The sequence below is a fragment of the Rhinatrema bivittatum genome, chromosome 8, assembly GCF_901001135.1.
Source record: "Rhinatrema bivittatum chromosome 8, aRhiBiv1.1, whole genome shotgun sequence".
Classification (NCBI taxonomy): domain Eukaryota; kingdom Metazoa; phylum Chordata; class Amphibia; order Gymnophiona; family Rhinatrematidae; genus Rhinatrema; species Rhinatrema bivittatum.
In genome coordinates this window covers 222087979-222110672 of record NC_042622.1, presented here as the reverse complement: position 1 = coordinate 222110672, position 22694 = coordinate 222087979, and the positions used below count along the sequence as shown (strand labels likewise).

At 45.0% G+C, this 22694-nt stretch overlaps 1 protein-coding gene across 1 annotated transcript in view; it reads right to left on the bottom strand.

The window, feature by feature from the left end:
* MIER2 (MIER family member 2) overlaps positions 1-22694 on the bottom strand; it is a 257039-nt gene that overhangs the window by 161754 nt on the left and 72591 nt on the right. Inside the window, exons 2-5 of the mRNA XM_029613549.1 lie at positions 14771-14943; positions 13485-13610; positions 9505-9625; positions 800-909 (exon numbers count right to left, since the gene is read on the bottom strand). Coding sequence (XP_029469409.1) covers positions 800-909; positions 9505-9625; positions 13485-13610; positions 14771-14923 — 510 coding nt within the window. The 5' untranslated portion in view covers positions 14924-14943. The remainder of the gene's footprint in view (positions 1-799; positions 910-9504; positions 9626-13484; positions 13611-14770; positions 14944-22694) is intronic.

Here is a 22694-nt window from a genome sequence, read left to right as displayed (position 1 = left end):
CCAGATTTTTATTGGCTCGCGCATGTAAAAAACATGGATTACGTGCGCATTTTAAAAGGGGCGTGGTGGTCCGGGGGGGGCAGGGCGGAGCTAGAGACGCCCAGTACGGCAGCCATTTGCCACTGTGCCGGCACGTACAACTTGCTCCTGCTCTTTTGCAGAAACAAAATGTAAGTTACAAAAATGAGGGGGGGGGGGGGGCGCTAGGATAGGGATAGGGGTCAGGTAGAATAGGGGAAGGGGAAGAGAGGTTATGGAAGGGGGGTAGGGAAGTTCCCTCCCAGTCTGCTCCTTAATTGGAACAGACTGGGAGGGAATTAGGGAAGCCCGACAATGCGTCGCCATGCGAATTTGCTAAATTATACCCCCCCCTTGCGCACGCCGACTGGGATTTTATAACATGAGCACAAATGTTATAAAATTGCGCATCCATGTGTGCGCGCTGGGTAGCGCGTGCTCATGGACGCCCGTGCGTTCTTTTTAAAAATCTACCCCTTAGTGAAGAAGAGAGACGCTATCCTTCCCTTAAAAATATGTGCAATACCACATACATGTGACAGACTTTGTAATTCTAGACTGTTAAAAAATGTTATCAATATCTTGTTTGTGGGACATCAGCATGCATATACCGTATATAGCAAGCAATGCTGATTGTCAGTCATGCAAAATAAAAATTTCCCACAAAACAAAAACTCACATTGTTTTACATTCTACTGAAGGAGTCCCTACTTTATGCTAATCTATCAGAATTATTCCTAAACAAATCCTGGAACAGAGAGGGAAGATGAGGGCTCCTTACTTTTTTACATTCGTTTAATGCAAGGGAATCCCCTTTGGATTCTTCTGAGGCAGAAGAGGTAGCAGAGGAGGAAGAGCAGCACTCTTTGTCTTCATCTGCAAGATAGTTTGCTTTAAGAAAAGATAAAAATATGCTTTAAGTACTGGTTTACATATTCACCAAGCTTGCTAACTATTGTTGTTTTCAAGATGATGCGCTTGGAAATATGAGAACAGAACAGTATGCACTCTTTTGAAGATGCTTTATGCATATCAGTCATATATTTGTTAAAGTCACGCAAATCATAAATGTAAAATATTCAGGAGCTTTATATAAAACTAAATGTGATGCCGAATGGTCTTCTTATCATATAATACACATATTTTTACTCAAGTTTGAGATTATTACTTTTTCCCCATTCAATTTCAAGGTTATTTTTATATATAAAGGTCCCTTGTAGAACTATAAAAGTATTTGAATGTGATGCCTCTATTTTGGTCTTTAATTACCAAAAGAGGTAATTCCATCAGCACTTCAGAGCAGTGATTTTTCCTGGATATTGTTTTTTCTCCGACACACCCCACAAACAATTAAGAACTGCCTGGATGAATCTTCTGGGTTAAATATTCTAAAGTATCTGTGCTTTTAATACATTATCTACCTTTCCATAGAAATCTAGAAAATGATGGCAGATAAGGTCCCTTCCTAATGCAATATAGCATAAAGAACCTGATATCAGGCTTTATCCTCATATCTGATCCTCTTTACCTGTCCCATGCTTTCTTGAATCCCATTACTGTTTTGACCTCCAGCACTTCCACTACGAGGCTGTTAGATCCTCAAATGCAATAGAACAGGGGTTTGTAACCTGAGGCTCCTGAGCTGCATGTGGCTCAAGTACATCCATGCAGCTCTTTGTAATCCCTTCCCTCCAAATGCCAGAAGATCATTATCTTATTCAGCAGCTGACCTCGAATACTTCTTTCTTGTAAAACATATGTTGTCTGCAGTTCAAAGTCTGACAAGATTACCTACAGTTTAATGGGGGCACCCATCTGCAGCTCCTGTTAACCCAGCAATAAGTGCTTCACAGACTGCAACAATTGGAGAAGGTGCAGCTGCTAGCCTGCCTGTGGAAAAAAAAACTTTGGGTCGATATTTAAAAAAAGCTGAGCTCCTAAATTTAGGTCCCTAAGTTAGGTGCCTATTTTCAGCCAAACTGAGGATCCAAAGTTTTCAACTGAAAATTCACATAAATTTAGGGGACTAAAAGTTAGGTCCTTAAATTTAGGGCTGCTATTAATTTGCCTAGATTTAGGATCCTAAATTAGGTGCCTAGTTCAGAAAATCAGTGCTAAAACCCTAGTTTTGTTTCCCCTCCCTAACTCTGGTCCTGTAATCACCTATTATTTAGGCCCTAAATTTAGGATTCTTGTGAAACTAGAAACCTAAATTTAGACACTCGGTCCTAATAAATTTTCAAAAGCGCCAATTTAGGAGCCTAATTCCAAAAGTTAGGAGCTTAAACTCTTTGAAAATTGGCCCGTTTCTACTGTCACCTAGAAAATAGTTCATAACAGTAGTAAACACCACTTTGTCAGCTGGGGTCAGCAGATCTTACCTGGAGGTGATAGAAGGGACTGGGAAAAGGACAAAACTTACTTAGGTGGGGTGGGGAGCTGAGGGAACTTCAGATCTTACTTGGAGAGGGGGTGCAGAAGCCAAAGGGCTAGGGCTGTGAGTGGGGAAGAGTGCTGGGAATGGGGCTGTGGAGATAAGTGTTGGACCTGTGTGAAAAGAGTAATGGGGCTGTAGAAAAGTGCCAGGGCTGAAAAGGCTGCAGCTAGATTGAAGAGTACTGGGGCTGTGTGAAAAAGCAGAGCTGCTTACCTGTAACAGGTGTTCTCCCAAGACAGCAGGATGTTAGTCCTCATATATGGGTGACATCATCAGGATGGAGCCCTATCATGGAACACTTTTGTCAAAGTTTCTAGAACTTTGACTGGCACACTGAGCATGCCCAGCATGCCTCTAACCCTGCATCCAGCAGGGGTCCCCCTTCAGTCTCGTTTGTAGCAAAAGTCGAGCGAAAAATAAAACGTAAGCGAACCCAACTCTGCGGAGTGGCGGGCGGGTTTCATGAGGACTAACATCCTGCTGTCCTGGAACAACACCTGTTACAGGTAAGCAACTCTGCTTTCTCCCAGGACAAGCAGGATGGTAGTCCTCACATATGGGTGAATAGCAAGCTACAGGATGCCTGAATAGAGTGAACCTCTCAAACAGATATTTTGCAGAACAGTTCTGCAAAATATCTGTTTGAGAGGCGATACGCGAGTGCCGTTTCTACTGATGTCAGTTTGCTGATTAATGATTCTGGGATCACTGTGTATGTGAAGTCCGCGCTAATCTGAGCCAATTCAAGTGGCTCTCAAGCCCCTGAGGCAGCTCGATGAGCGAAACTCGGCCAGAGTCGGGCAAGATCAATAAAGTCCATTTTACCGATTCCACCTTGTTGTTTGTTTAAGGTGGGTATGTCACCAGCACCTGTAGCTCACTGACTCTATGAGCCAACGTCAAAGCAAGTAGAAAGCACTTTTCAAGTGAGATGATGTTGCTCGCAGGAGTGCAGGGGCTCAAACAGAGGTTGCATGAGCCATGCTAGCACAACTTTGAGGTCCCATGCCGGAACCGGAGGATGCAGTAGAGGCTTCAGTTGTAGCAAGCCTCTCATAAAGCGCCCTACAAGGGGTTGCACCGAGATTGGGGCATCTCCTATACCTTTATGGTAAGCGGCAATGCGCTGACATGCACTCGGATAGAGGAAGTTTGTAGGCCAGACTCAGAGAGGTACCAGAGGTAGTCCAGGAACCTTGTTGTGGGGCAGGAAAAGGGGTCTATTTCCTTTGTCGTGCACCATAAGGAGAATCTTTTCCATTTGGAATGATAAGATTTCCTAGTAGAAGGCATTCGTGAAGCTACGAGGACCTGGGACATATCAACTTTTCAATATCCATGCTATCAGAGACAGGGAGTGGAGGTTCGGATGACGCAACAGTACATTGTTCTGCGTTATTAGAGTTGGATCTGTGCCTAGGTGAATTGGCTGCTGGACTGAGAGGTCGCGTAGGATGGGAAACCAAACCTGCCACGGCCAATGAGGGGCTATAAGGATCATTGTGCCCCAGTCCTGCCACAACTTCACGAAAGTCTTGCTGATGAGTGAAAGTGGAGGGTAGGCATATAGAATACCCGTTGTCCACGAGTGGGCGAAGGCATCCCTTGGTGGTGTATAGAGTAGAAGTTGTCTACTCTGCGGTTGTGGATTGACGCAAAGAGGTCTATGTGCAGGCGTCCCCACTGGTGGAAAATTTGTTCACTACAGTAGGATCTAGGGACCATTCATGGGGATGAAAGGTCCAGCTGAGGTTGTTTGCCATCACATTGTCCATGCCTGCCAGGTAGGATGCTCTCAGCAGCATGGAATGGGAGAGAGCCCAGGCCCAGATCTGCGCCGCCTCCTGGAGGAGGGTCCTGGCATAGTAGGCAAGAGCCTGTGCCCCCTTGCTTGTTGAGATACCACATCTCTACCTGGCTGTCTTTTTGAATTAGGATTACCTTGTTGGAGAGGCAATCCAACAAGGTTCTTATGGCCTGAATTGGCCACTGTTGGAAACAGGATGCTGGGCTTGATGGACCCTTGGTCTGACCCAGTATGGCATTTTCTTATGTTCTTAATCCTGGAAGGCGAATAGGGCATATTGTATTGCCCTGAGCTCCAGAGAATGTATCTGGTGCTTTGATTCCACTGTGGTCCAGGTTCCCTGGGTTTGCAGGGTGTTGACATGGGCTCCCCAACCGAGGTTGGAGGCATCTGTTGTCAGTGTAATCTGAGGTTCTGGAGGTTGAAAGGGTAGACCTGTCTGAAGATTGGACTCCTGTATCCTCCAAGCTAGTGAGAGACGAAGCTGGCTGGTGACGTGGGCAATGTGGGACATATGTTGATATGATTGGGACCACTGTGACTTTAAAATCCATTGTGTTACTCTCATGGCTAGACGAGCCATTGGGGTAATGTAGACCGTGGACACCATGTAACCTAGTAAGTTTAGTAGATGACGAGCTGTGGTGGTTCGGCGAGTCTGTACTGCTTTGGCCAAGGTGGATAATGTGCGTGCTCGGTCCTTTGGGAGGAACGCGTTGGCTTGTATGGTGTTTAAATCCGCTCCAATGAAGGAGAGGGTACGTGATGGAGTCAGATTTGACTTGGGATAGTTTATGAGAAACCCCAAGGATTGTAGTAGCTACAGTGAGATGGAGGGATTGAAGTACTACCTCCTTGGATGGACCTCTGAGTAGCCAATCGTCTAGATACGGATAGACGTGGATGCTGAATTGACATAGGTAAGCTGCTACTACTGAGAGGCATTTGGTAAACACGCGGAGTGCTGACGCTAGGCCGAATGGTAGCACTCGGTATTGGAAATGCCAGTGACTAAGAATATGAGGTGTTTGCGATGAGGAGGGGTTATTGCGATATGGGCATACGCCTTCTGAAGATCTAGAGAGCAGAACCAATCTCCCTTTTGTAGGAGAAGGAGCATGGTACCCAAGGTTACCATCCTGAACTTTTCTTTGCGGAGATGTTTGTTTAGGGTACGAAGATCCAATATAGGACGAATGCCGCCTGACATTTTTGGAATTAGAAAAGATCGGGAGTAGAACCCTTTTCCACGCTGTGGTCAAGGAACCGGTTCTATGGCATTGGACTGCAGGAGGATTAAGAGTTCTTCCGAGAAGTGGAGAATGGTCAGTTAAACTCCACACCGGACAAGGGGGAGAGTCATTGGTAGCATGAGGAAGTTTAGATGGTAACCGTGGGCAACCACAGAAAGGACCCATTGGTCAGTTGTGATTGTGTGCCATATGTTGGCAAAGTGGCACAAGCGGCCTTCCACAGGAAATATTGTTGGGGGCAGGGGTTGACTGTTGCTCTCTAGAAGGGGGTCAAAAACCTGATGCAGGACCAGTCTGCGGGGCTGGTTGGGCTTTTGGAGGCCTGTGCTGACTAGGTTGACCTTTTTGATAGGGTCTGGTTGGTCCAGTCTGGGATGGAGGAGGGTAATATCTACACGTTTTATAGGTTAGCCTACTGGGATCCCTTCTGAACTGTCTTTTGGTAGTAGAGGAAAAGTCAGAGGGAACAGTAGATAGTTGGCGCAATGTCTCATGATGGTCTTTGAGTTGCGCAACTGCTTCCTGGATTTTTTTCTCCAAACAAATTGTCCCCTGTGCAGGGAAGGTCTGCTAACCTGTCCTGGACCTCTTGACGCAAGTCTGAAGATTTCAACCATGCCCATCATCTGGCACTTATGCCTGCTGCTGACACGCTGGAGGCAGTCTCAACGATATCATAGGCAGCTCTGACCTCGTGTTTTCCAGCATCAAGGCCCTTCTGGATGATGGAATTCAATCCCTCTTGAAACTCCTCTGGCAGGGATTCAGAGAAATATTGAACCTGCTTCCAAAGATTTCTAGAGTACTGCTATATGTGCCATCAACATAGAACTCTGGAACACCCTGCACACAAAGGCATCCAAGGATTTCTGCTTCTTGCCAGGAGAGACAGAAGAATGAGGCCGAGACCTCTTAGCTTTCTTCTGAGCGGATTCGACCACTACGGAGTGGTGAGGGAGCTGGATTTTTTGGAATCCTGGAGCTGATTGAACTAGGTAGGTAGCATCAGTTTTCCTGTTTACCGGTGGAACTATACCTGGGTGCTCCCAAGTACGATGCAACAGGTCAAGCAGAACTTTGTGGACTGGAATTGCCATTACTTCCTTGGGAGCATCCACGAATTGCAGGACTTCTAGCATCCTGTGTCTGGCATCCTCTTCAGTTTGCAGTTTAAAGGGGATGGTTTCAGACATTTCCTTTATAAAACTGGCAAACTAGAGGTCCTCTGGAGGAGAATGGTATCTTTCTTCCGGAGATGAAGGCTCCGATAGGATGTCTTCAGAATCCTGGGAGTCAGAGGAATCATCACCCCAGGGATCGTATGGCTGGTCTCCTCCACCCTGTGGTTTTTCCGATGGAGGGAAAAACCCTAATCCAGCCGGATCAGGTGGCGGCACCGATGGAAATCGGTGGAGGCACCAAAATAGGTGGAGGCGGCACCGAGGCCAGTGGAGACACCAATGGTATCGGTGTTTTCAATGGTCATTGGGGTAGTAATATACCCAATGGCCCTGGAATCGGGTCCGGCATCGACGGATCAAGGTCTTCATCGTCCGATGATAGCGGAATTGGGGTCGATGCCGGTGGAGGAACCAATGGTCTCTGAGGCATTGTCGGTCTGGAAGGAACGGGCACCGATGGAAGTGTGCCAATAAGGGTGTCTAGTCTTTCAAGTAGAGGAGCCAGCATCATAGGCACCGGGTCAGGTCTCAGCATAGGGGTCGGTGCCGGTGGCAACTGAAATCCTTGAAGCGCTTGGGGGACTGCCTCTTGGACCATCCGGTCCAATTCCTCCCAGAAGACTGGTGTTGGTAACACAGCTGCCGGGGTTGGAGGCTCCATGGGCATTGCTGGAGGGTCCATAGGAATATTTATTTATTTATTTATTTACGGATTTTTTTTTATATACCGGGGCACGTAAGTAACATCACCTCGGTTTACATTCAAACATTAATTCAGCGTAGTGCTTTATGTGGAGTCTCGGCCCCCAGCACCATTGCAGGTGGGGAACGTCTCGGTGTCCCGGGTCCAGAGGAGGATGGGGGCTCCTCTCCCCAGGATTTTTGGTCGGTGGTGTTAGCGTCGGTCTACAGTCGATGGGGGACCCCGGGATGGGGTAAAAGGTTTGAAAATTTTGTGAGAAATTATCACAGAGCTCCTGAGAACCGTGAGGCAAATGCTGTGTGGAAAAAGAGAGACTAAGGGGGACCCCTGCTGGATGCAGGGTTAGTGGCATGCTGGGCATGCTCAATGTGCTAGTCAAAGTTCTAGAAACTTTGACAAAAGTGTTCCGTGATAGGGCTCCATCCTGATGATGTCACCCATATGTGAGGACTACCATCCTGCTTGTCCTGGGAGAAAATAGAAACTTGTGAAAACATAGAAACATAGAAATGATGGCAGAAGAAGCCCAAATGGCCCATCAAGTCTGCCCAGCAAGCTACGCACTTTATCCATTTTTTTTTCCCTTTTTCTCTCTCCCACCTGTTACTATTGGCTTCCAGTACCCTCCAGCCCTAATTCCCCTCCACCCAATTTAGAGAGCAGCTTTGAATCTGCATCCAAGTGACATCCAGCTCAATTGGGGGTAGCAACTGCTGCAACAAGCAGGCCACCCCCTTGCCCCATACTCTTACCCACCCTTGTTTTTATTTTTTTTTTTTTTGGAAATAGCAGCCCTCCATCCTTCCGCTCCGTGAAGGTGGAACACCAATTACTGGCCACTGGCATCCCGCTCCGTGAATGCCTCTGTGGCTACTGCCGCTCCGTGCAGTGTTTGAATGCCGCTGTGGCTACTGCCGCTCCGTGCAGTGTTTGAATGTCTCCACTTTATTCACGCCCTCTAGACTTGATGGATCCACAGATTTTTTTCTTTTTCTCTTACCTCAGTCAATTAGTTTGTCATACATTTTATATAAATATTAAGATTTGTGTATCTATATTATGGGCAATAATTAAACTCAAAGAAAGAAATATCTCTTTTAAGTTGAACAAATATTAAATAATCCTGCAGCAAAAACGTTGTGTCACATACTTTTTTTTTTGATTAAATGCTATGAATCTTTTACCTTCTTGAAACTTGAGCATAAGCACATTAGTCAAGGATTAGGGACCATTATAACACCCCCGGTGCTGTAAGTTAACACTTGTATCTTACACCTTTATGGGTCCTCTTCAATCATAGGTCCAATAGTTCAATGTTTGCTCAACAAAACAAATTTTTCTTTTTTTCTTTTTATAGTTATTTTTAAAAAAATTCAAAAGGGTATTCAAAAGGGAAGTAATACCCTTTTGAATTTTTTTTAAAATAACGATAAAAAGAAAAAAAAAATTACCCATATAATGTAGAAATGTTCCCAGGGATGTAATTACGTCAGGGGAAATAACAACACGTAGTTTGGCCTCAGAGAAAGCAGTTGCTAATCCTTGTAGGCATTTTATTCCACAGCAATAATCAAAGCAAAACTATAGTTGCTGCAGGTAAAACTCTCTTTTACTCACAGAAATGACTTTGATAATTGCTCTCAAATAGGGTAATTTTCAGACAGGAAAGTCTGTGAATACTTTATCTACAGATTATATACAGTTTCAAATATATATGAATTCTTGGAAAGCACACAAACTTCCCTGCACAAAGCATAACTTGTGTGTAGCTTTATGTGCATACATTTTAAAATGAAAAGCATATAAATCAAAACTTTGCCCCCCGTATAGAAAAGCATGCACAAAACTGAGTTATATTCATTCTGTTTGTACTCGGAGACCAACAAATTTTCTAATAGATCATTTACATGCATAAAACTGCTCATAGATGGCTTTGAAAATTTCTCCCTATTTGTATGCATATCATGTGTGAGTTTTCAAGTGTATGACATGACTCTGAACAGTTTTGTCAAAGACAAAATAAAAAATGGCTCTTCTTCTTTGAAAGGTTGTAGACCTCTGCAAGAGAAGTACACACATTTAACATCATAACAGGGTAAACGTACAATTAGTGCTGTTCAGGAAGAGATCTGATGCATCATGAGAAGTGACTGAAGGGGTAAGCTCATCAGCAGAAGACTGTGTCTCCTCTTCTTCGCCTGAAAGCAATTCCTTGGCTATTTGTTCCTTTTGATAACGAAAAAGTGAAAATATATTTTTATTGCAAAATAATGTGTCACATAAAGCATTTAATTTTACTTGAATTAGCAAGTTAACAATCATAGGTTCATGTGACACCTAAAAGGTAAGTTAATCATGAACAAAGATTCTATGATGGATTACGATGGAAAGATTTCTCACACTGGTTTTGTAGTCACTGGGGAACAATTTTTTAACATAATTCCTGTTGAGTTCGATTTTTCAGCTGTTTTAGACTTAAATAGGCACGCTGATTTCAAAACTGCAGTTAGTTTTCTTCTATCACATCAAGTTTCTTCTCTACAGCCTATCTTAGGCCTGGATTTATCAAAATGCACTAAATATCGCATGCGATAGGAAAAGGGGCATGTTTTATGGTAATAGGCTGTTTATCACAAAATGCGCTCTCTTAGCGCTTCACACATAGGTATTACCGCAAACTGCGATAACTTTTTCGCACTTTGTGATAAGTGCCAGAATTGTAATGCCTACCTATGACCACTTGGGGGGGGGGGGAAGAGATGTTTTCGCACTTTGTGATAAGTGCCAGAATTGTAATTCCTACCTACGACCACTTGGGGGGGGGGGGGGAGAGATGTTTTCGCAAATAGCGTTTTCAGTATTTTAAGCTGCTAGGGGAGTGCGACGTACTAACAGAACAGTACACTCTTGTGAAGATTTGATGACCTTCGGACTGAGGAAATTCACACAAAGATGAGATTTGTGCAGTGTTCTCTCAATCTAGCTTGATGTTACCCATATAGCACTTTGATAAATGACCCCCTTAATGCGACCACTCTAGGCTGGTTCGAGCCTGGCTCGAGGGAAGCACTAGTGCTCTCCTACTGGCTGAGAGCAAACCTCCCTCAAGTGGGGGGGTGGGTGGGGGACGACCTTGGAGACTAGCAAGAGGTTCATACTTGTCTAGGCTATTCAGTTAATCATGAGACTGTGTAGTGAGAGGTAGTGTGCCGGTCTATATAGTGAATCATATTCCGAAGTGTAGTCAAGAGTTCTTTTCTGTATGCAAGGAGTTAGCAGAATTTATTTTTTTATTTACAAATGTACTTATTTCCTTTCCTTCAGATCATGTCTGCCTCTGCTATTTCTCATCGTAAGTGCTTAAACAATCCTGATTCGTTTTGTTATATCTGTGGCAAGTTTCACCATTCCCAGTCAGAGGACAAACATCAGTGCATTTGTCAGGCAAGCCTATTTTGCATATTTTAAAGTAAAACTTGGTGATCAAGATAAGTCTTGGGCCCTTCCCAAGGTGTGCAAGCAGTGTGTTGAGAGTTTACGGATGTGGATGAAGGAAACACGTGATAAATTGCCATTTGGTATACCTATGGTTTGGCAAGAGCCCAGAGATCATTCAAGTGACTGTTACTTTTGTATAATGAAAATGTCAGGATATAACAAGAAAAATAAATGTAAAATAGAGTATCCTAGTCTACCATCAGCTATACGCCCAGTGCCTCATTCAGCTGAAATCCCAGTGTCAGTTTTCATTAAACTACCCTCTTTTGAAAAACAGGAGTATGGTGAAGAACTAAGTGACAACAACGATGAAGATTTTGAAATTGATGATGACTCAGTTCGTAAAGGTTTTGATCAGCATGAGTTGAATGATTTGGCACGAGATTTGGGACTATCCAAAAAGGCTTCAGAACTCCTAGCATCAAGACTGCACAAGAAAAACGTGCTTGAAAAAGGAGCACAGATATTCTACTTTCGATCAAGAGAAAGTGCATTTCTGCAGTACTTTCGAATTGACTGTGGCTTTGTCTATTGCCATAACATACAAGGTTTAATGGAGGAATTGGGAATTCCAATCTATAACGCAACTGAATGGCAACTGTTCATCGATAGCTCAAAGCGGAGCTTGAAGTGTGTCCTCCTCCACAACGGCAATTTATTTGGTGCAGTCCCAATTGGCCATTCAGTTTGTTTTCGTGAAGACTATGAAGACATAAAGAGAGTCATTGATCTGTTGAAATATCACAAACACAATTGGATCATTTGTGTTGACCTTAAAATGGTCTTCTTCCTTCTTGATCAGCAACGTGGATACACCAAGTATCCCTGTTTTCTGTGTATGTGGGACAGCAGAGCTCGTGAGAAGCATTGGGTGCAGTCGAATTGGCCTCCAAGATCTGACCTAAAACCCGGTGATCCAAACATTCTACATGAGCCACTTGTTGACAGAAAACATTATGGGGCGGATTTTAAAAGGCCCGCGCGTGCCTATTTTGCATAGGCCGCCGGCGCGCGTAAGTCCCGGGGCTTTCGAAAAGGGGCGGGAGGGGCGTGTCCGGGGGCGTTCCCGAAATGACGCGGCGTTTCGGGGGCGTGCTGCGGCGTTTCGGGGGCAGGCCCGGGGGCGTGGCGCCGGACCGGGGGCATGGTCGAGGCCTCCGGACCAGCCCCCGGGACCGGAGGACAGAGCGGGGCTGCTGGCGACGCGTGCAAAGTTACGCCTGGTAAAAGCAGGCGTAACTTTGCCGACAAAGGTAGGGGGGGGTTTAGATAGGGCCAGGGGGGTGGGTTAGGTAGGGGAAGGGAGGGGAAGGTGGGGGGAGGGCGGAGGGAACAGGCAGCGCGCGCTGGGCTCGGCGCGCGCAGGTTGCACAAATGTGCACCCCCTTGCGCGCGCCGACCCCGGATTTTATAGGCTACGTACGTATCTTATAAAATCCAGCGTACTTTTGTTCGTGCCTGGTGCGCGAACAAAAGTACGCGATCGCGCAAGTATTTAAAATCTACCCCTATATTCCCACCTCTGCACATGAAACTGGGTCTCATGAAGCAATTTGTTAAAGCTTTGCCAACTGAAGGAGACTGTTTCAAGTATCTCATTTGACATTTCCTAGCCTGTCATTTGAAAAGATAAAGGCCGGTGTGTTTGACGGTCCACAGATTCGGCAGCTCATTAAAGATGAACATTTCATCAGGACAATGTCAAAACTCCAAAAGAATGCTTGGTTGTCATTCAAAAACCTTGTCAAGGACTTTCTTGGAAATACATGAGCACAGAATTACACCGAAATTGTCCAGAAACTCTTGGAGAGCTTCAAAATGCTTTGATGCAACAAGAGCCTCAAGGTGTATTTTCTGCATAGCCATCTTGCTGACTTCCCGAAAAACTTTGGTGCAGTCAGTGATGAGCAAGGTGAACGATTCCACCAAGATTTGAAGGTCATGGAGGCACGATATCAGGGTAGATGGGATGTACATATGATGGCTGACTATTGTTGGAGCATCAGGCGAAATTGTCCACAGATTGAACACTGCCGGAAAAGCTAGAAGCGTAAATTTTTAGCTTAATATGTATGCTTGGTAGAGGAACTTTGCTACTTGTACACAATTTGACTTACAGTAACAATAGATAGCCTTTGTATGAATAAAATAACTCTAAATAAACAGTATATTTAGATAATTTTTTCTTTTATTTCCTTTGTATGTACATTTTGTATGATTTTTGGGACAAAAGGAGGGTATCCTGTACCTTAAAAAGTTGACATGATAGAGAAAAACTGGGGTCATTTTTGGATTCAGATGTCAAAAGTTAGTCAAAAACAAGTGTCAGATCTAATTCAACAAAAATTGTATTCCCCAATTATCAAATAAAAAGCTGAAACCCGTTTTAAAAACCAAGGCTTCTTAGTTCAGTTTTTCAAAAAAATTTTCAGGATTCTTAATTAGCTGATCATTTGAATGCATGCATAAAGGTTTTACTCACTAATGAATGCTTTTTAAATTTATTTTAGCTTTCATTACTGTTCACCTTAGTTGATCAGATAATATTATGAAAACCTTTCCTGTGCAGCCAGGGTATCCTCCATACCTTATCTAGTGTCATGTCTGGCAGGTTTGGTCGGATATCATTGCTCTCATTGTCCTGCTCTGAGGTGGGATCGGATGCCTCATAACCATAAAGTGCAAGCAGCTCTTCAAATGGTATCTCACTTTCCTGAAGGAGAAGAAACACTGTCAGAAGAGAATGACTTGGTTGTAGCACTATATAAATCTTTAGTAGTAGTGAAAAGAAAGAAAGATGAGCATGTGGGTGAACTTCCTCTGAAATACAGATCCTTTAGATTCATGATCATTGCTTAAAATTTAGTCCAGGCCAATAAAACTTGTTAAAAGAAAACCAATAAAGTAGTTGAATGTTAGTATAATTTGACATTTTAGCACTTGTTTTCAGAAGAGTTTTTTTCATTCTCAGGCCGATGCAATGTCGGTGTGTAGAAAGCAGGTGCTCAGTGCTGAGCGCCTGCTTTCCTAAAGCGCACCCACCACCTCTTCTGGGAACCCGATGTCATATTTAAATGACCTGCCATGCTAAAAAGAATGCACTAGAGAAAATTGTCCCCCTAGCGTGTCCTTGACATCAGGCGCGTAGGAGACATGGCTGGGCACCCAGCAGCTGACCTAAGCTCCCACTCCCCAAGGTCTGGCCCGATGGACCAAGTGCTCTGGTCGGATCTGGGAATCCAGTACCCGAATTCGGGAATCAAAGGTCCTTAAGGAGAAAACTGCCCTGCCAGAGGCAGGGGTTCCTGGCCAGGAGGGAGGAGATTTGCAGTCTGGTAAGGGCAGTTTTCATAAGGACCTCGGATTCCAAATTCAGGTACTGGACCCTCAGGGTCTGATCCAGACCGCTTGGTCCATCAGGCCAGATCTTGGAGTTGGTGAGACCATTTTGTTTTTACCTTAATCCTTTTTGTTCCTCCAACTTAATATTGCTATGATATTAAGTCAGAGGAAATACAGAAAAGCAATATTTTCTGCTTTTCTGTACACTTTTTGGGCTCCTCCAAAATTAACACCTGCTCGGGGGCAGGCATTAATTTTGGAGAGAAAAAATGTATGCGTCGAGCGCACATTTTTATTTTTTGCATCGGGGGAATAGCTAATAGCGCTCATCAACATAAATTTACATGTGATGAGTGCTATTAGCTATGTGTGCGATTGTTTCTCGTTTTGGACACGCTAACCCGTTTTGCATGATACTGCATCGGCCTGTCTAGGTTTATTGCAACTATTTATAAAAATAGAGTCTTCAGACATAATGCTGGAATAAAAATGTTACTAATAAGGAAATAAATATAGAGCTGACTTTACTACCTTGTCATCTACTTGACTGTTGCAAAAGCCCTTTCCAAGTTCTAAAGATTTCTCCTTTTCTTGTATGTCAGCTTCTTCCTCCTCCTCTTCTCGAACACCATAGTTCTGGGACAGGATCTCGGCCAGATTAAACCGGTGATCAGCTGAGCCCATTGACACAACAATAAAGGCAGCTGTAATGGTACAATTTTAAAAAGGTGGGAAAATTGCAGCTTGACATTAACAGGATTTTAGTCAGATTCGATTACAAGGATCCAAACAGTTATCTTGGGTATTCTTTGACATCACTTCTGAACTCTAATCAACCTCATAGTAGATTCATCTACAATGAAAAATGTACTGCTACAATCTAAAGTTCAGTTTCCACCATTCATGAATTGTGGGTTCAATATGGCAGCTTTAAAACTCCACATATCAACCAAGGCCTTAAAGAAAATTAACAGTTTGCCATTGCAAATAAAAATAGGATTTACCATAAAAAAAAAACCACACCTCTTTAAAATGTGTTTTTCATTTGCTGTAAATAGGCATGCTTTTCTTTAAAGGTTTAAATAAAGAGCACACACCATACTTATTTGAAATAACTTCCTATTATTTTTATATTGTAATTTATTTATGGTGGCCTAGGTTCAAATTTCATACAAATATCAGAATAAATAAATTCCATAACATACACAAATTTAGTAAATATATTCTAGATGAACCATGGGTAATAAAAGTCCAAAAGACCAAAGAACTTTTCAACATTTATATGATCCCACTACGCAAATTATGGCGGATATAATAATTACATTCTTCCTGTATGCTGACATCATACAGTTTTACATTCCATTCTCCAAAACAGTAGAACATACATACAGTATCGACACGTTCAACCTATATGAAAGCCATACAGCAGGAACTATCGCAACTTAAGGTTTAGTTGGTTTTCTATACCGTCATATCAGTGGGAACCTTCATAACTATTTACAAACATTTAGCAAAGAAAGTACAATAATGGTATAGGAGAGTATAATGATGATATAGTAAAGGAATGATAACAGCTATAATATATATCAGAGATAAAGCATTAAAAATAACATTAAACCCTAAAAAGACTGAAATCATTTGGTTAAGTAGAAACTCTTCAATAGCTAAACCACTGGCTCTAAACCTGGGTAATTTTCAAATTACTCCCTCAAATCAAGTACAGGATTTAGGTATCCAGCTAGAGGAGAACCTTATTATGAAAAAGCACATCAATAAATTAATTAATACAGTTTACACCGATGGGTATATTACATTGGTTGAAACTTTTAATTTTCGAAGACGTCAGAACTGTATTGCAAACTCTAATTTTCTCAAACCTAAACTACTGTAAAGGAAAACTGGTTCTTACCTGCTAATATTTGTTCCTGTAATACCACAGTTCAGTCCAGACAAGTGGGTTTTGCCTCCCTACCAGCAGATGGAGTCAGAAACAAAACTTTGAGGCACTGCTACATAACAGAGTGCCACCTACAGTCCCCTCAGTATTGACCTGTACCCAAGCCAAGATGTAACCCCAAAACCCCTTTCTCGGTTTAACAGGGAAAAAAAAATAGGGTTGGAAACCCCCAAAGACTGGAGCCCAAAACACTCCCAAAAAATAAATCTGAAAAACTCAAACCATGAACAACAACTGCCCAAATACCCTGAAAGGCAAACCAACTTGAACCACCAGTTGGCAAAAACAGTCTTTGAGCAGTGACGAGGGGGGGGGGACCGTCCACAAGGAAAGCCCGTCATGGGAAATCCACAGAAAAAGATTCTTGCAACATAGAGCTTGTTTCTCCAAAACCTGTCTGGCCGAACAGAAGGCCACCAGGAACACTGCCTTCAGAGTCAAAGTCTTCAGCATCGCTCTCCTCAAAGGCTCAAACGTAGCCCCACACAAAACTCACAAGACCAAATTAAGGCTCCAAACTGGGCATAAGTTGCAAATGCTTGACCTCTTTTAAGAAACGAACCACGTCTGGATGAGAGGCCAAGAACCTCCATCACCATTTGCCCCTAAGAGAGTCCAAAGCTGACACTTGAACGTGAATGGAACTATAGGCGAGACCCTTAGACAAGCCCTGTTGCACAAATTCCAAGATGTCAGGAACCTCCTCTAACAGGGAATGCACCTGTCTCCGAAATCACCAAGCCTCAAACACCTTCCAGACCTGAATATACGCCAAAGTGGCAGGTCGACGAGTCTGGAGAAAATGTGGATATAACCTGCTCCAAATAACCTTCCTGGCTCAGCTGCCACCTTTCAAAAGCCAAGCCACGAGACAAAAGTGATCCTCTCAATACGAACATATGGGCCCCTGATGCAGCAACTTTGGAAGATGAGCCGGCCAAAGGGATCCGACCTCTGCCAGATGCACCAGATCTGCAAACCAAAGACACCGCGGCCACTCCCAACACAACGGAAACGGGATGCACCTCTATATGCCTCAGAATTCAGTCGACCAGAGGCCAAGGAAGAAACACATACAGCAGGATCCCCAATGGCCAAGGGCACACTAGAGCATCCAGGCCCACCGAATTGACCTCTCTTCTGCGACTGAGAAATCTCTCTGTCTTTGCGTTGAACCATGTCACCATGAGGCCCAGCTGGGGAACACCCCTCCAGGCACAAATACCGTTTCAAGCCTCCTGGGACAACTCCCATTCCCCCAGGTCCAGTTGCTGCCTGCTGAGGAAGTCTGCCTGTACGTTTTCTGCCCCTGCGACATGTGAGGCCGCACGAACAAATGCCGTGCCTCCAGAGCTACCACCCGACTATTCATCCCGCCTTGACGGCTGATGTACGCCACCGTTTTCATATTGTCCAAAAATACGTGAACCTGCATCTGTGGTGACCACCACCCAGGCCAGGGGGTTCAGGTCCATTCCATTCATCAGATTGCCCTGAGACAGCCACGAATAGAGAGTGACCTGGATTTTCACAGCAGGGCAATGGCAGATACTGTCCTGACAACGGGTCCCACCTGGACAACAGAGCATGATGCAGAGGTCTCATGCGCAAATGTCCATGGAATCAAATCTAATGTGGATGCCATGGAACTGAGCACTTGAAAGTAATCCCAAGCCATTGGCAACATAAGACGAAGCAAGTGTGTCACCTGTGCCTGCAACTTCCTCACTTGGTCTTCTGACAAGAACACCCTGCCTTTCCTAGTATCAAATAGAGCCCCCAGATACTCCAAGGATTGGGTCAGAACCAGATGGCTCTTTGACATATTTATGACCCAACCTAGTGGATTGCAAAGTGTTCATCACTGCTGAAGCTACCACTCGCACTCCTCCTCAGTCTTTGCTCTAATGAGCCAATCGTCCAGGTTCGGATGAACCAGAACTCCTTCCTTGTGTAGGGCCACAGCCACCACCACCATCATCATCTTGATGAAAGTTTGTGGCGTCATCGCCAGTCCAAAAGGAAGGGCCCGAAACTGAAAATGCTGACCCAGCACTATGAAATGAAGAAACTTCTGATGGTCCATCCAAATCGGAATATGAAGATATGCATCTGAACAGTTCAGGGATGCCAGGAAATCTCCTTTGCAGACTGCTGCTACAACCGTGCGCAGTGTCCCCATATGAAAACGAGACACCCGAAGGTCCCTGTTCACCTTCTGCAGGTCGAAAATGGGACCGAAGGTACCCTCCTTCTTGGGATCCACGAAGAAAATGGAGTATCTGCCCTGCCCTTGTACCTCCTGCGGCATGAGCACTATAGCACGTAGATTCAGTAACCTTTGCAGCATCCACCACAAAGCCTCCAGCTTGCTGCGAAACCACTTGAGAAAGGCCTCCCTAACCGGGCACAAAAATTCGATTATGACTTCTAGCGCCCAATGATCCAAGGTAATCCTGGTCCACTTCACGTAAAAGCTGGACAAGCTGCCTCATATGGCTTCTATGCAGGAGTGAGACACCCTGGCTTCCCTGGTTTGACTTTCCACCACCAGCTCCTTAACCAGCACTATTCCTGCCGCCTCTATGGCTTCCACAAAAGGACAGCTGGCAGCTGCCCATCAGCTTCACAGACGCGTTGGAGGTGGTCCTACAAGACCGAAATCTTCTTGAATTCCTGAACCGGGTTCGAGGCGAGAACACGTTCTTGCTCGCTTATCCTCAGTTAGCCTGTCACCCTTAGATTCCCCTGTCTTCATCAGCTGATCCAAATCCTCCCTGAAGAGAAGCTTCCCTTTGAAAGGGAGATTACACAGCGGAGCCTTCGACTACAAGTCTGCTGACCAATTGTGCAGCCACAAAAGTCTGCAGGCCTCCACTGCCGAGACCATACTCCTGGCTGACATGTAAACCAAATCATAGAATGCCATCAGCTAAATAAGCCACCCCAGTCTCTAAATGAGCGGACTGCAGGGCATCATCTCCTATCGAAGCTGGACCCTGTGTTTTCTGCAGCACACACAGGCCCTCTGCATCAAGCTGGCACAAATGGTGGCCCAAAGATTCAGCGCAGGGACCTCAAACATCTGCTTTAGGTGAATCTCCAACTTGCAGTCCTGAATATCCTTCAAAACGGCAGCCCCCACCACCAGGATTGTTGTCTTTTAGTACAAAACCTTTTATTAAACAGAAACAGAATGACTGAAACAAAACATAACCTGAGATGCAGTTTTTCTTATGCACTCCTAGTTACAGCTGACAAATGCGAACATTGCATAGTCCATCAATCTACCCCTTCTCCTCACCATGACAGTCCCCCCTTACTCCTCCCCCATAAGGTACCATCCCCCCACCCCCTCCTGCCCCACCCTTGGAACTGGATGCATTTCCTTATAGTTTCCCCTTGCCTATGGTCCATACACTGTGTCTCTGACAGGCTGCTGTAGAGTTCCGCACTCCAACGAAATCACTATCGTCAAGGCACTCAATCATTTAGTATCAAACTTCTGGAATGGTGTGCAATGATTGCAGATAAACGTCCCAAGCCTGTAAGAAGTTACGGCAATGTTGAGGTGAGGTTCTCGAAGTCAGATTGTCCGTCTGCATCATACGGTGGAGGTGGATGCGCCAGACCCAAAAGGAGGGCCCGTTGTTCTCCCTCCAATGCAAAAAAATAACCTTTTTCCCAACCGCACAAGCCTTCCTAAGAAACAAATGTGGGCCCACCCCCCGCACCAGGAACTAGGAGATACAATCAAATAACAGCACGTATGGAGAGATCGGAATGCCTATCCCCAAAAGCTTCCGCAGATAACCCACAAGCTTCCCCCAGTAACTGTAAACAACGGGGCATGCCCAAAAAATATGGGGCAGAGTTCCTACAGACCCTTGGCATCGTTGGCATGTAGCCGTCGGGATAAGTTTGGCATGGAAAGCAATTTGTGGGGAAATATAAGCTCTCCTCAGCAATTTGAATTGCATTTCCCTCAGATACATGTTACTTGAAACAGAGGCTACATTTCGCATACAGGCGGAAAATATCTCTACCGTCATGAGAAATATCCCCTCCCGATTTCATCTCTCCACAGACGTCTGAAACATATTCTTAGGAAGACTCTGCAACAGTCCCTTATAAAAAACAGAGAGAGCTGGTGATCTGGGACGTTCAAACTGAAACAGGGCATTTAGGGTTTGAAAAGAAGACGATTGTCGGGTAGAATGACCTAGGGAGTATATGTAATGTTGTAATTGTAGGTACCCAAAAATATGGATTCCCAATAACCCATACAATCCCTTCAATGTGTCGAAGGGTAAAATATCGCCCTCGACGTCTAGCACGTGGCCCAACTGTAGGATTCCATTCTGCCTCCAGCCTTGAAAACTGACAGAGTGGGAACCTGGCGTAAACGCTGGTTTGCCTCTGATGGGCAGAAGATAAGCGCAAATTCTGGGGATCCAGAGTTGTTTAGTGAGGTAGGTCCAGGCTTTTCTAACGGGTAAAATTAACAGGTCGTGCGCAAGTGCTGGGGGTAGAGCAGTCAGCAGGCCCATAAGTACAAATTTCAGATCTACAGGTGTGACCAAGGTGTTTTCCGCCAGGACATTTACAAAATAGGACTCTTCCAAAATCCAATCTCGAACCAAGCGCAAGTTGGCCGCCATGTTATATCTGAGGAGATTGGGGACCCCCATGCCTCCCCTCCCCCATTTAATTTTAACCAAGAGAGTGGTACCCGGGCCTTCTTACCCCTCCACAAGAAGGCTCTTAACATTCTATGTGCCCAATATCCCGTTGTTTGAGCGGGAAATTTTGTAAAACGTATAACCATTTAGGTAGGAGCACCATTTTAAACAGGTTGATCCTTCCCCCCCCCCCCCCCCCCCCCCCCCCCCCAGAGATAGAGGGAGCTTTCACCAAGCGTGCAGTTTATCTTGAGTTAGCGTAAGTAAGCCCGGAATATTGAGGGCGTAAATATTAGCCAGATCAACTGACCGGTAAATTCCCAAGTACTTGATGGAGCCTCTTGCCCAGTGCAACAGGAAGGGTCCACCCCATCGCTCTTTCAGAGTCTCCAGGAAAGCTAACGCTTAAGATTTGTCCCAGTTAATCCGCAGAACGGAAATTGCTCCAAAGGCCATGAACATATCTAGGAGCGCCGATAGTGAGTGCTGCGGAGCGGTAAGGAAAACTAATGTCATCCGCGAAGGCAGCGTACTTGAATATTTCCCTTCGCCCCCCTGAGTGGAACTGGACGCCCTGTATAGCAGGTGACTCCTGTATGGCCAACAATGGGGGTTCTAGGGTTAAGAGAAAAAGTAGTGGGGATAGCGGAACATCCCTGCCTTGTGCCCCTAAAGAGCTGGAAGAGGTCCGATTGTCACCCATTAACCAGTATCGATGCTGCCGGTGTATGGTAGAGTTCAATGGCCTGGTAGAAGAGCCCACCAAAGCCCATGACACTGAGAACATGAAACATAAAACCCCACTCCACACGGTCAAAGGCTTTCTCTGCATCCAAACTTACCACTAGGTAAGGAGCGTCAGTACGCTTACAGAGCGCCATTGCCGCCACCACAACTCGTCGGATGTTCGTGAGAGCGTATCGTTTCTTAACGAACCCCACCTGTCCCGGCTGAATCAGCAAGGATCTTTCCCGGGCTTGGGAATAAGCGTCACATGAGCCACATTTCCACGTTCAGGGAAAGCACCCGTACTAATCAAAGTGTTGAACACCAGTGGTTAAAGTTGAGTCAAGGGTTCTATGAGACATTTATAAAACTCCGAACTATACCCATTGGGGCCGGGGGCCTTCAATTTCTGCATTTTATGGATAGCTAGCTGTACCTCGTCTTCTGAGATGGGCTCATTCAAATATCGACTCTGGTCGAGGGATATAGAAGGAAGGTGCAGGCACTCACAAAAATCATCCCATTGTGCTGGGCTCCAACCCTCGGACTTATACAAATCAGAATAATAGCAATGAAAGGACTTCAAAGTAGCCTGGGTATCCGTCACTACCTGACCTGTGATTGTCCAGAGAGCAGGTATGTACCGGGACCCCTTAGCAGATTTAATCAAGGTGGCCATCACTCTCCTTGACTTATTCCCAAAGCGGAAAAGGTTAAACTGGTAATACAAGAGGCTTTTCTTAGCCCTCTGGTGTATAAGAGAGTTAATTGCTGTTTGCAGGGATAGATAGGATTCTCTATGGGTCTGGGAGTTTGAACCAATCAGGGCCCACTTCACCCGTTGGAGCTGTACACTGAGGGATAACAACCTTTTATCTAGGGTTTTGTGTGCCAAATAGGAGATAATGTCACCTCTCAACACCGCTTTAGCCGTTTTCCAGAACAGGATATGGTCCCCACTATGTTGTGCATTGAATTTAGCATATGCCGCCCATTTGCCTCAAAAATTCTTGGAATAGAACATCCTCTGCTAGAAAATAGGGGTACCGCCAGTGATAGACGACGTGTCCGGCATGGGGTTGGGTCAACT